The sequence below is a fragment of the Epinephelus fuscoguttatus genome, linkage group LG7, assembly GCF_011397635.1.
Source record: "Epinephelus fuscoguttatus linkage group LG7, E.fuscoguttatus.final_Chr_v1".
Taxonomy (NCBI): Eukaryota; Metazoa; Chordata; class Actinopteri; order Perciformes; family Serranidae; genus Epinephelus; species Epinephelus fuscoguttatus.
In genome coordinates this window covers 20006702-20020510 of record NC_064758.1, presented here as the reverse complement: position 1 = coordinate 20020510, position 13809 = coordinate 20006702, and the positions used below count along the sequence as shown (strand labels likewise).

The 13809-nt window shown below is 41.2% G+C and overlaps 1 protein-coding gene across 2 annotated transcripts in view; it reads left to right on the top strand.

Moving 5' to 3' along the window:
- cntn3a.1 (contactin 3a, tandem duplicate 1) overlaps positions 1-13809 on the top strand; it is a 108298-nt gene that overhangs the window by 59256 nt on the left and 35233 nt on the right. For both annotated transcript variants that reach the window (XM_049581070.1, XM_049581072.1), the window contains exon 10: positions 8368-8500. In XM_049581070.1, coding sequence (XP_049437027.1) covers positions 8368-8500 — 133 coding nt within the window. The remainder of the gene's footprint in view (positions 1-8367; positions 8501-13809) is intronic.

Genomic DNA, 13809 nt, shown 5'->3' with positions numbered 1-13809 from the left:
AGCTCCTACTTTAAATTAAACATTGCTTATAAATTCATTGCTGTTGATAGGGATGGGGATTAAGAACCTTTTTCAGTTGAGAGCTGGTTCCAAATTGTCCCATCCGCTGGACTCATATGCCTCCGAGCTTATCATTTCCTTTTATTGCCAGCATATTACTCTGACAATTGTGCATTGCAAAACAGTGACGCTAAACTCATGTGTCTACACTGCTGGAAACTTGCAGCAAGGAGGAGTCATGGCGGACGTCCGACTTCATTTCTAGAGGACAGATGACAACAGTGCAACTTGTAATGTTCGTAACATAGTGATTTTAAGTCAGGGTGGAAACACCAGTAACATGCTGAAACATCTGCAACAAGGCGCGATTTCCAGGAATGCCATGTATTTGACACTCAATGCACCAGCGTCACTGCTTCCCATGTCTGTTATGCTGCGTTCAAATGCAATCAGGGAGATGGCAGACAGCAAACCTTATATTACTTTAGTGGACGAGAGAAGCACGATGAAATTAGGTGAAGCTGGCAGAGAATACCAGCAACAGTAATGGTATACAGCACTGCCATTCAGATGTCAAATATGTTAACTTTGCCATCCGCAACGGAATTTACAATCAGATGTTACGTACCTACTTCACACTAGGCAAAAATACAGGCAACCTGGACAGTGACTGGACATTACTGGAAAAATTAGACAAATACCTTTTATTTTACATATTTTATCCAATTATTTGTAAACAAAACAGCATCATTGTCAGGCGGTTTGTTTTTCTTGTGCTGTCCAGAAGGTGTTGTCTGTTTTCTGTCTACCTTTTGCCTAATTCTATGTGAACGCAGCATAACAGAGGTTAAATATCCTATTATAAGATAACATTTCAATCAGGGGAGACAGAAGAGTGAAGTTAAGCTAATATTTAATATGGAATATGAGTGTACAGATTGACAGATGATTTGTGCTGGTTAAGATTTGAGTGAAGTCTTTGGCACTTGGCACCAGAGGGAGTGGTGGCTGCTGACTCTGAGGCTGCTGCTGCTGGCTGATGAGGCAGATGAGGGTGATGAATCCGTAAAGACTAGGTGGTGACGGGGAGGTGGAGGGCGTGCACGACGGCAGCAACAAAGAAGTACGGCAGAGACAGAACTATATTTAAAATGAGGAGCAGTGCGATGATAGGCCGAAACACAGCTGATAACTTGATTGACAGACCCAGACAATGACACCTAGAGATAGTGAGCATGCGTGCAAGGTGTGAATGGCAGGGTGAGAAAGAAAACTTAACCAGTTGCATTGATGCTGATATCCTACATACACATATTTTTTTTCCACACAGAAAACTGATCAGGAATCAGTTAAGGAATCGATAAAGAATCCAACCAATGTGCAGAATCGGTTATTTACTTGTGCACTCCAACTTTTAGCAGTGCCCAGTCTTATGAAGGTGTGCAGCATCCTTCTGACAACAAACACATTAAAACTGCTGAATGCTGCAAGGCTCAGTCTGACAGGTTTGTATTTAAATGGTAACCTGTTGTTGTTGTTAGCAGAGTGTCAATATATTGTTTTCATTAGAACAGCCCCCAGGCAGTTAAGTGGATGGATAGAAAGGTAATTTAATGTGTAAGATGAAAGATAAGACTACAGTAGATTCAGCAGCATGCTACTTAAAGGATGCACTGTGTGTTACCGCGCTGTTTGCCGGATTCATTTTGCTGAGGAGCGCGCCATGGTTCCAACTCTTAGGCTCGTACTTGGCAAGAACATGTCACTTTGAAATGGCTGTATTTGCCTGGGACTAAATCTGGCAATAAAAGTGTGTGTGTATGTGTTGGGGGAGGGTGTTTGTATGTGTTTTGCAAAGAAGCCAAAGTGATGCCATTTTCTGCCTGTCATCAACCAGGGACTCGACAATTTAGCGCTCAATCCGTCCTATCTGCTTCTCTCAATTTTATCATTAAGTCTCTTCTCTCTGGGGAGGGTGAAAAATGCCTTATCATCCAAAATACATTTCACATTTAGGCAATTTGCCTTGTTTTGTGTTATTGTGCTGCTTGAGTGAGTGTGCTTTCTGCCTAGAAAGAAGAGCTCCAGTGAATCACAGTCACTGATAGTGTCAGTGTTTGGATTGGGTAATGAGCCCAAACGCAGTCTGTTGCTGTTTTGTTGGACACGTCTTTAAAGGGGGCAGGTGGGTTTACTTTGCTGCAACTTCAATTGCGAGCTGAGATAATATTCAAAATCTGGGGCACTTTAATTAAAGAGCCGAATCACAATGCACACACAGTGGAGAGATTACAGAGTTTTGCACTCCAAATAGTTTCCCATTATGACAGAAGTAGTTATCTGCAAATGCTGTATGTGCAGCGAGTCAGATTTGAATCCGTATAAATGGGCATCGTTGTCATGAACGCTTCCTCTTCCTGTCATTTGTGACTGTTGGGTGACAAAGGTCACTTCCTCTATTTGCCACACATCCTTAACCACAGGAAACCCTTATCGCTCCACCTGTGCATCTCCACTATTGATTTGTAAATAACATTGTAAAAATTCCTTTGGCAGGTGGCCAAGGTAACATATTCGCTGTACATGTGGCTATATTAATGAGGTGGGGTGTTACCATTTTCAAAATGCCACCGTCAACAGCGGCAACAGTAAATCAATTTCCAAACCCAAAGGTCAGCGATGTAGAGAGAGGGAGGGAGAAGGAGAGGAAGGCCAAGGGGGCCATTTGTTATTCCTCATTAGAATGGATCAGTCCTCCTCTCACTCTCCTTCTCTCTTTATCTCAGCATCTCTAGCACTCTCTTTCTCTTTCTTACGCTCTCTTTCAAGCTTTTTTTCCCCTTCCACTTCCCCCTCTCTCTCCACCTCATTTTGGGCCCCCTCCAAGGGAATTAAATGGCGCAGAGGAGGGCTGTCACTTCAAAATGTCATCCCGGTGAAACAAGGACCCACTCACACTTGTGTTTTGTTCCACTCCACCACCAGCTCCCCTTTCAGTTACATACATGAGTGTGGTTTTTTTTTTTTGTGATTTTTTTTTTTTTTCTCCCTTCGACCTCCAAAGTCAGAGAGCTGCCTTCTGAGGAGTTACCGCGCACTTTTAGTGCACCTGCTGCAATCAGGGAAAGGATCGTAACATCGCCGGCATACAACAAAGCGCCCATGATTTGCCTTTTCACAGCTCAACTTGAAACAGTGCTGGTATCAGAGAAGAGTCAAGCATAATTAATGATAGCCATAAAGCAGACGAATGCCACCATTTGTCTCCAGCGATAAAGAGATTGTGATAGAGCCACCACCGAGTCTCTGAGGGTTCTTTAACAGGGCAGCGGGTACACAATGGCGTAGTGTGGCACCAACTGATGCACTTACACAGATCTCTTTCATCCCTTTCTCCCCCCCGGGCCCTTGCACTGTGTAACCTAAAAAGGACCATCTATCATCTATTCAGTCGCTATGACTCCCTCCCTCTTTCGTTCTCGCGTCCCCTTGAACACACATATAAGCATCCAGTCCCGCGCTGCCAAAAACCCAGGGACGACTTGTGTTCCACTTGGAAACTACCGTATCCATCCTCACCCAGGGCCCCCTCTGGCGGCGGCTCTAGCGCCAGGTCAGCCGTGTGTCCATCGTGTGACTGGGCCTCAGAGAGAGCCCTGTTTGAAGATGCTCAGCAGTGTCACTGATGTTAAGGGACAGTCCTTGTCTTTTCAAGTGGCAGTGCTGTAATGATTCCAGACGACAGACAGACTGGCGGCAGGACCCTCTGGACTACTTTGTCAGTGACATTAAAAGGTCTGGCTACACTCAATGGGAAAGATCAAGGGCAAGAACAATGAGTGCTGCCACACTTAAATTGACACAACTATAAAAAGGAAGCAGAAAGTAGTGCCAATCCGTGTAAAGGTCAAAAGGAGGAGCAGTGGGAAGAGAAGAAGTTTGTTCTGATGCTGTGTAATTACTATCTGTACTCTGCGTAGGCGATTTTAAAATTGCATGTGTTTATTTTTAGACAAACACTGTCACATGCTGAGTATTTTTTATTTTTTATTTTTGTCTCTGCCACCTAACTCTGTATCAGACTTGGTGGAGTATAAAATAGCCTATGTGCTGCAGCTTATTCTGAACTAATTCCTGCAAGGTTTGATTTCAACCACCGTTTGATAATGTCTCAGTGCTATGTTAAGCAGAGGGGGGTTACATCTAGTCACTGCGGGCCTATTAAGACCACAGAAAATTAGCAGTGTTTCAATTATCAACCCCCCTGAGGAGAGAAAAAGTGTGGCTAAAGCTCGAATTAGATCAGGCCATTCATCAGAATGAACACAGTTGGCATCGTGGTACTTAAAATGTCCATATATAGCACTAATTACCCACCTCAAAGCGGTTTTAGTCCAGCGCTCTCATATTAACACCTAGTATGCGATACTGTTATGGCACTAATTGGAGTGTTTTTAAGCTATCCTTAAAAGAAATTACAGAAATAGTTGTACATGTTTCTTACATAAAGTGAGAGGTCAGTGATGAAACCGAAAATAACACCCACAAAGTTTGTTGTTGTCTTTAATGGTTGTTGACTTAAGGATATTATATTCACTATGGAGGTCAGTTTAAATTGAGGTACATGTTCAAAATGCTGCTCCAAAAAGACACCTAACACCCTCTTTGTCACTGGACTGGCAGGAGAGCATGAGGTTGTTGTGGTGTTTCCTAATGAAGATGTCCTGACCTGCTCCATGTGTCAGAGAAACAGGCCAGGCTTGTTTGGAAAACATCTCGCCCTGGATCTATTCTGGCACAGCTTTGCACACCTCCAACCTATTTTCAGAGCAACGGCAAGCAATTGCCTGGGCTCAATCATGGCTCGATAGGCTCCTTGAATGTTATTGTAACAGTCAGCTCTTAACATCTTATCTAAGCCATTTTGTTGACTCATAGACAGCAACAGTACACCAAGACAGTGGTTTTCAAATGGTGTGCTGTGCTGCCAGTCCAGGTGTGCTGTGGGATTTGTGATAACCACACATTATTATTGCAATATTCAATTTGGCCTATAGAAAATGTTATGAACGAATTTTTAATTGGCTGTATCACTATGTTGTGTGCACCCATGTCCTAATAAAGAGGCAAACTTTAAACCTTAGCTGCGTCTCAAATCACATACTTCCGCCATTACACTTCCATGTAGTATATTATGTGCAATATGTACTTACTGGCGTAGTGAGCAAATTTCGACAGGGTAGTGTTGTCTCAAACCAAACACGGCCGTTGTGCACTCACTGGAAATGACAACCGCAATTTAGCTAGTTAGCAAACTAGCATTAGCATTTGCGTTATCATTTGCGGTACCAAATCATTACAGACTGCTAAATTAACCCAGTAAACACACTGCTGGCTTATACCTGACAACATTATAGTAGTTCTTAGTGCAAAAAACACCTGTATGCCAACAATGCAGCGACGTTCGCGGTCGCACAGTCCTCGGCCGCCATTTCCAGTTTGAAAAGTGGTCCCTCCCCTTCCGCTACATAGCCAAGATGGCGACCAATGAGGGTGAGAAATGTCCATAGTTCCACACTCAACTTCTTGACCGTTTTGAGTGCACCATCCGGGTACTCATCGTGCACTGCATTTTTTCATGCATCTCAATGTGAACGCACTTAAGCACTCAAAATATTAAGTGTAAGTACAGAAGTATGCGATTTGAGACACAGCTCGTCACTGGGGAGCTATTTGTCGCGTTTGCACGTTGGTAGCCCTGATTGGCAGCCAGTGTGAGAGATGATAACATGTAAAAGGACAAAGCTGTGAGTGTGACAATGGATCACTTTATTGTACCGAGAAAGTTACAACACAGCCCCAACGAAGACGACCTATCTCTGAAAGTACATTGTACATTTTATTGACACAAGTGTAAATTTGCCAGGCTTTAAATTGACACATAATTTGTAGGAACCAAACAGAAAACTGTCTCCTGGAATTGAATTACTCTTGTATATTAGAAAACCTTGATCTGACTGTGCTCTGTGTTCTGTTCACGTAACAGTATTGTTATATAAACAGGTGTCAGTCCTTTCAGGGATTAATGTCTGATTTGCTAAAGGATCATCCGCTGAGAGCATTTTAAGGGCCGGGATGGCTCATGTGTATCTGAGGCCAGTTACTGTAACCTGTTAGCAATGCTGCCTGGATGGAAGCTCTGAGGATTTTATCCACTGGTCTCAGTAGAAGCTGATTAAACTTCTGTCTCAGCTTCACTAATCAATATTTTTTATTAATAGTGGATCCAGTGGCTGCATGTAAGGTGAAAAGGGGCACTGCAGTGACAGAACTACAGAGAATATCATCCACTGTACACCATCTCCTCAGCAGCAGCAGACAGATACAGTCAGCTGCTGCTGGAAATATCTTTCTCAGGAGTTAGTGGAGACCAGATAGATAAAAAAAAAAAGATGGTGAATACTGGAACATGACTTCAAATGACAGCTACTGTTGCTCCATGTTCGCTCCAATATATAGGGGATGAGATTTATTTTTCTCTTTCTCAAATTTCTAATGACATGAAATTCTTATTGCATTTGAACAACTTGTCATTTATTTTCCAGAACAGATCAATTTGTGATATTCAACAAGAAGAAGATATAATTTAATAATCCCCATGGGGAAATTCATTTTTTTACTGTGTTGTCATATACACACACAGGCCCAGAATGCACACATGCACAAACAGGACCGATACATGCATTAAATAAAGAGATGGCCCAGTGAGGGGGCTGCCCATGGACAGGCGCCCTGAGCAGCTGGAGGTTGGGTGCCTTGCTCAAGGCACTTTGGCAGTGCCCAGGAGGCAAACTGGCACCTCTCCAGCTACCAGTCCATGCTTCATATTTGTCTGGATGAGGACTTGAACCATCATCCTCCAGTTCCTAACCCCCAAGTCCCTATGGACTGAGATACTGCTGCCAGGAGTAAAATGTTTTTCATGTTTATAGGAAAATGGCCTGCTGACATGTGTTATAAACCAAAACTATGAACTTATTGTCTCATAAAAAACAGCTACATTGTGGAACCCTACATGAAGTACAAGCTAAACAAAAGACAAAGGTGGCGCTCAGGAACGTTACCATTAGCCTTAGAGACTGGAGGGTTCAACACCACTCCAGTGCAGGACAGAATTTGTTTACTGTGTAATTTAGGTGAAGTTGAGAATGAGGTTCATTTCCTGTTTTACCGTCCTGTATATAGATATGTAAGGGATGTACGTTTCAGTAAAATGATCTCCATTATTTTGTTTCACAAGGGGAACCTTTGTTGTGGCTGAATTTCTTTGCCAGACCTGGGATAGAAGGCAGAGTATTTTGGGTTGAGCACGTGTTTATGTGCATGACACAAAATGAAAAAAAAAAAATCATCAAAAGTCATTGAAATCAAATAGTTAAAGCCTTATTTTTACAATATACTATTCAGGATTATCCAGGAAAAAACAGTGTATAGATTATACACAAGTAATCCCTCTCAATCCTCAGTTATGACCCAGTACAAGTATGTGGTGGTGTAGTAACCTGCAGAGACCCTCTGCCTATATTTTATTATTTTCTGTGTTTTGGACATTTATGGGCGTGGACCCCAACAGCGCTAAGAAAAGGTTGGGCGTAGTGACCAGGTGCCAAACTGTTAGCAGCAGGTATCCAAGAAATACAGCCCCGAAAAAAACTGCAAATACAGCAAGGTGAAATGCCAAATAAGAGTGAATCTGCAGTTTCACTGGCGAGCTTTAGAATTTAGTAGAGTTTACAAACCCGTATCCAACAATCTTGCACACTATAGTATACTGTAAAACTAAAAAAAATAATTTAATTGAAGTTTTATGGTACCTTTAAGATTGTTTGTTTTATCTAAAAAGATATTTACCAAAAATAGGTGTGTGTTGTATCTGTGATGCAATAAAAATATTTGTTTTAAACAAAATGTAAGGTAATGTGATTTCAGTATGTGTTAGTGTCATTTTAGTTTTATGTATATTCCAATGATTAACGGGATGGTATTGTGGATCGCAGTTATTTTGGCTTGGATAATCGTTTGATGAAACATTTGTGTGTTTGTCCTATGCCTACTTACAACAGTCCCAGCACACAGAAGGTCCTGATTGGATGTGAATCTTTCACTGTACTGGGGCACATTTTTCCACCAGAGGCAAGAACTCAAGCCTCTTGCTGACTGCTCACCTTGTCTAAACCTGTTTAGTGTTTGTTGTCAGGTTAGCACAGCATATTCCAATTTGAATCATGTGGTGCTCAAGGTGTGTATCTGTGTGTGTGTGTGTGTGTGTGTGTGTGTGTGTGTGTGTGTGTGTGTGTGTGTCTTTAGCACGACAGGGTTCAGGCGAATAATGGAGTGCTGACGATCAGTAGCCTGAATCTAGCTGACATCGGCATGTACCAGTGCGTGGCAGAGAACAAGCATGGCCGAATCTTCACCAACGCTGAGCTGCGAGTCATTGGTAAGTTCAGACACACACCCACAGTCATGTTGGCAGAACATTTCAGTTTTGCTCGCTGAATTACCAGGATAATTTTACAAAAACTTGTGTCGTCCCCCCCCCCCCCATTTTTTTTCCCCCAAAAACAAAGGCTGTTCAGTTCATCTGAACGATAAACTCATTCACCCGCTTCTCCAAAGATTTAAACTGAACACTTGAAAGATGAAGTTTGTTTCTGTTCTCGCCTCTGTGTTGAGCAGACTGAGGCAAAAGGCATTCGTGTCTACAGTTCTTTTGCCAGTAGTTTGCCCCAGAGTGCACCCTGGTTCTGCTCTCATAATCAAGTTTGCTGGGGGATGAGCAGTTGTGTGCTCTGAGAACAGCAGGGGACGAGAGCACCACTTTTCTTTGTTAGTTTAATGTTATATTATTCCAGTAAAGAAATTCTCCTGATTGTCTTTCCCCTTGCACGGCTGAGTTCAGTGTTGTGTATGTAACATTTAATCTTACATTTTCTTTTCTAATTTTCAAATGCATCGTTATGGTGGAATTCATTTGGTTGTTTTCTCTTACTATGCTTATGTTATGCACTGGTGGGCTGTACCATGCAGCCACTTCAACAGAGCCAGGCTCTCTTTGTCTGAGCTGGCTTCACAAACCCTGAAGCTTCAATCAGAGATGACGGGGCAACAGGAAGGTGGTTATCAACTTGCTCTTTTAACCCAGGATTTCTGCTTAAGACTCTTCGTATGCTCACTTAAAACAAGTCACATGATGCATTCATGTGTCATTTGACACCTGAAATCGATCGATCTGTGCAGCCTACTTCCACCTTTGAAGAACATTAAAAAGCATTACAGTAAAAAGCAACAGGGGTGCTTACATGAATATTTCTAATTGTGTGAACGCATAGGTGAATATACTGGATTTATTTTATCCCTCTGTTTGTTTCCAATGTGACAGCTTCACATTCTGCAGCTCTTTAAACTCTTCACCTTTAAACTTGATGAAAATCACTTGAGTTTTGGGGTAAATCAAGGTAAAATGAATTCTACTGAGTGAATAGGCTATTAACTGTGATAAATAACAGACTAATCAATTTTCCAATTGCTGTCCTATTAGCTGTAATATACCAGCAGTGTATAAAGGACTTCATCAAATCAGGAGCAAGCATAAAAATGATTGCAAAGTGGTAACGTTACAGTGGTTTGAAGGAATTATGTCACATTGCATATGCATATAAACGTCATCCTGATTAATAATATAGTGAGCTGTTTGCTACCTGTAATTTAACAAAAGGTTCTTTTAGAGCCAGCGAGGGCAAATGGACCAGAGAACAGTGAGAGCAAAAACAACCTTGTGAATAAAATGAAATCATTTTGAGCAACACTGATGTACCGTAGGTTCCCCTGTAAAAAAAAATAAATAAATAAAAAAATTTAAAAAAAATACTACTTTAATTTCATGGCTTCATTCAGGGGCATGTATGTAACGTTATGGCCATAGATGAACAATGACTGTCATTCTGTTGTCATGGTTACGGCTCCACAAGTTTGATAAAGTGCATTTATAACATTTCCCCTCAGCTGACAATCTGTATCGTTCATAAACTGACATTGACTATAGATTGATGCTACTCAAAGCAGCGGTGAAAGGTGCCTTTTAGCTGATTTCAAGCTGAAACTCAGAACACATTGACCCGACCAGGTTAGGTTTGCTGCATAAGTTACCATGGCAATATAGCCAGGTTAAAGGAGAGCCACCTTCATAGGATGGAAAACTTTTGCTAAGCCATTGATCTTTCTTCGTGGCACACCTCTCAGCACACCACAGAAAACTCCATTTATGTGAAAATCTGCTTGGCAATGAACCATGTTCTGATTCTGATTTTGATTATTTTTGATTACTTTAAAGTCAGCTGGCCGTATTCACTGTGACAGAAGGGAACCAAGCTCATTTACTCATTGTTTCTTGCAATCAGTATTCAGTTTTACTTGAACTTAATTTGACTTTACTTCACAGATTTAAGATAACATCAAGTTAAATTTCCATTTCACACTTTTTGTTGTCACGGTACATGTTTCCAGAATGGCACCAAGAAACCTCCAGCTCCAGTGAGGTTCTTATATCTCAAGTAGTGTTGTCACGATACCAAAATCTTTGTTTCGGTACCAATACCAATATGAATTTCGATACTTTTCGATACTCTTCGGTACTTTTCCTAAGGAAAAGTCCTTTTGGATACAAACCTTTAGAACAATAAATAGTAGGAGTGTAATGGTACCAAAAAAATCATGGTTCAGTAAGTACCTCGGTACTTTGGTTGCTCAAATGTTTCACTAAGTTGGTGTTGTCTCGTGTTGTCTCCCTTTGCGAGGCAGACTTTCTCTTGGGCCAGCTGCGAATGTTGATACAGGTGTTGTCATACACACCACTTGCGCAATCTGTGCTCCAATAGGAACAAGAAAGGCGTTTGTGTGCATAAATGAGTAAAATAAATTAACTAAATTAATGAACTGAATCAAGTTCAAAGTACCGGTATTTTCCCACTGCAGTATAATACCGTTTGGAATACTCTAGTACCGCGGTACTATTTTAGTACTGGTATACCGTGCAACACTAATCTCAAGTGTCTCTGCCTTGTTGTGGAGAAAAATGCATTTCCTTTACAGCTACTAACTGTAGAAGCAATGCCATTATGAAAGCTGAATGTCAGCCTGCAGCATATAGGGTTACAGTTAAAGGAGGTGCAATTATGTTAAAGTCTCTCAGGCTTAAGAATTGTCAAACAGCTAAGCAGACAAACAGGTACAGGTTACATGAAAGGCCACGATGCTATATCCAACAGGGCAAGAAGAGTTCTATACGGTATGTCCCTCACATCATGTAGACATTAGCTTCTATGTACGTGCTTTACTGTTTTGAAAATGAGGTGCAAACTTCACTACTTATATAACCACGTAATAAATAAATAAAACTGTTTCATATCCTGGTATAAGCACTCACAGCACTTTGCTGTGGCAGTTTGACACAATGGCAAGTATTAGGAGTCTGTCAAAGCCCCTTTACTTCCTGACACAGCGGCTTTAGGTGGTTGTGTTGAGAAACATACATAACTCTGATTGGCAGCTCGACACAAAGTAACTGCATGTATGCAGGCAAGGTTGGAGCTGCAGGAGTTGGAGCTTAAATGACTGCGCTGTAGGTGTGTGGGTTTAAAACAGATCGTTAAGTGTAGAGGTGAAAAGCCTGTACGTCACAAACTCTTTTAGACTTAGACACAAAGGATCCCAACAGCGGGACAACACAATGGTTTGAGTTGAAGGTGTGAGAAAGAATCAGTAACATTGTTAACACTGAGCTACATTACAGAGAAATACAAAACCGCACTAATGACCCTTCATTAATATAGGCCTATATTTTATCTACAAGTGCACGTCACACACTGAGCGAGCCGCCTGTTAATGACGCTGTCGGCAAAGCAGTAATGATTGTGCTAAGTGGCTAATGGGCATGTAGCTACTTCCATGTTTCAGATGATATGTCATGTTTGTAGTCGACCAATGAAGATGAGTTTACATATCACCTTGGGTTCGTCCTTCACCTTCTCAAAATGATCCCACACTTTGGATTTCCTGTTATTAACTAGCCTGTGGAATAACCGCAGGTACCAGCCCTGGAAATTAACCTGACTCCTGTCTGACTGTGGAGCATGGCCACTTCCTGTGTCCTTTCAAACTAAATTCCCACATGGTCCAGTCATATAGGTTTTGATTTATTTTGAGGTACAGCTCCTAGGAGAGTTTCACGTTTTTGTTTTTTTCTGCAACTAATGACATTATTGGTCGACTAACATTTGGTCAACTATTAGGGGGCAGCCCTAGTAGCAGAGAACAGCAGAATGATTGTAGTAAACATTAACAATAACAGAGAGCAAGAAAGCACAGCTGGTATTGGCATACCAATACTCTGGAAGTGTTTCAATAATCAGAACCAATATGTATTGATCAATCGATAATTTTTGACACTATTCTGCATCTCTTTATCAAGAAAAATCTTGCAACAGTATATACATGATAAGCCCTCATTTTTAATAGTAACATGTAGTTTTACAAACAGTTACTGCAGATAAAGGAGACATCTCTCCCACCTTGTTAGCCACACCTGACAAAAATATGGACCCTATATTCAGGGCTGCAGCTAATAATCTGAATGATTATTAATTTTGTCTGAAGATATCAGAAAATTGTGAAAAATTACAATCTCTCAGAGTTGAGGGTGACATCTTGAGCAGACGTCCTAAATCCAAAAACATACAATTTGTAAAACAAAGAAAGACAGCAATTCTCCAGTGAATATTGGGTGATTATGAAAATTGTTTTTCTGTCAACTAATCCCTAAATCAGTGGTATTGATAAAGTATTCCAATTTCCATCCTTTTAAATGCCGCTTTTATGATATCAGGGTGTTTATCTGTTTGTCATATAGTAATGAAAGTAATATACCAAACAATATGTGGTGAAAATGTCTTATTCTGTTTAAATGCCCCTCCTACAGACTAGAGGATCTGTAGTACCTTGCTACATTTATACATGGGAATAAACAGATTTAATTGGAGCCATAAATCCTCCAACTCTAGTTTTAGATATGAGTTCATATAAATTCCATCCATGTGTTATGAGAAAACAAGTATGACAAATGTCGTTTGTGTTGTTAGAGGAAACGCTGGCACTTCACACTCTGTGTCAAGAAATAATTGTGAGATGCGATGTGTGTATGAATACATGTGTCTCACAGTGTGTGCGCACGTGCGCCCGCACGCGTTGGCAGGTGCTCAGCCATGTCAGTGGCGCCAGGCTGTGTGTTCACTTTGAAGAGCTTTCTGCTGAGTCGGTGCGCATACAAAACAGCTCCAGACGACGGCGCCTTAGTAATTAAGGCCTAAAGGAGCGGCAACAAAGCCTCCCTCTCGTTTTACATTCTCTCATTTTTGCTTCGGAGCCCCACGGCTTAATTCTTAATGCATAATGTCCTCCTAAGGAAAATTCATGGAATTAAAAAAAAAAAAAAAAAAAAAAAAAAAAGAGCCCTACCTACTTTCAAATAAAATGCCTTCTTAAAAATGATGTACCGTGTCTGTTCTCCTGCAGTGATGTGTGCATCTCTCTATGTGTGCAAACAAATGTGTATGTGTGTAGACGGAAAAGGATGTGAGAGCTGACCTACCTAATGGATGGAGTGACCTGCATGTTTTTAGGATGCTTCTCTACTCTCATTTCCTCAATAGCTCTACCTCCCTTCGCTCCTCTGTCCCCTCTGACAGTAAATTA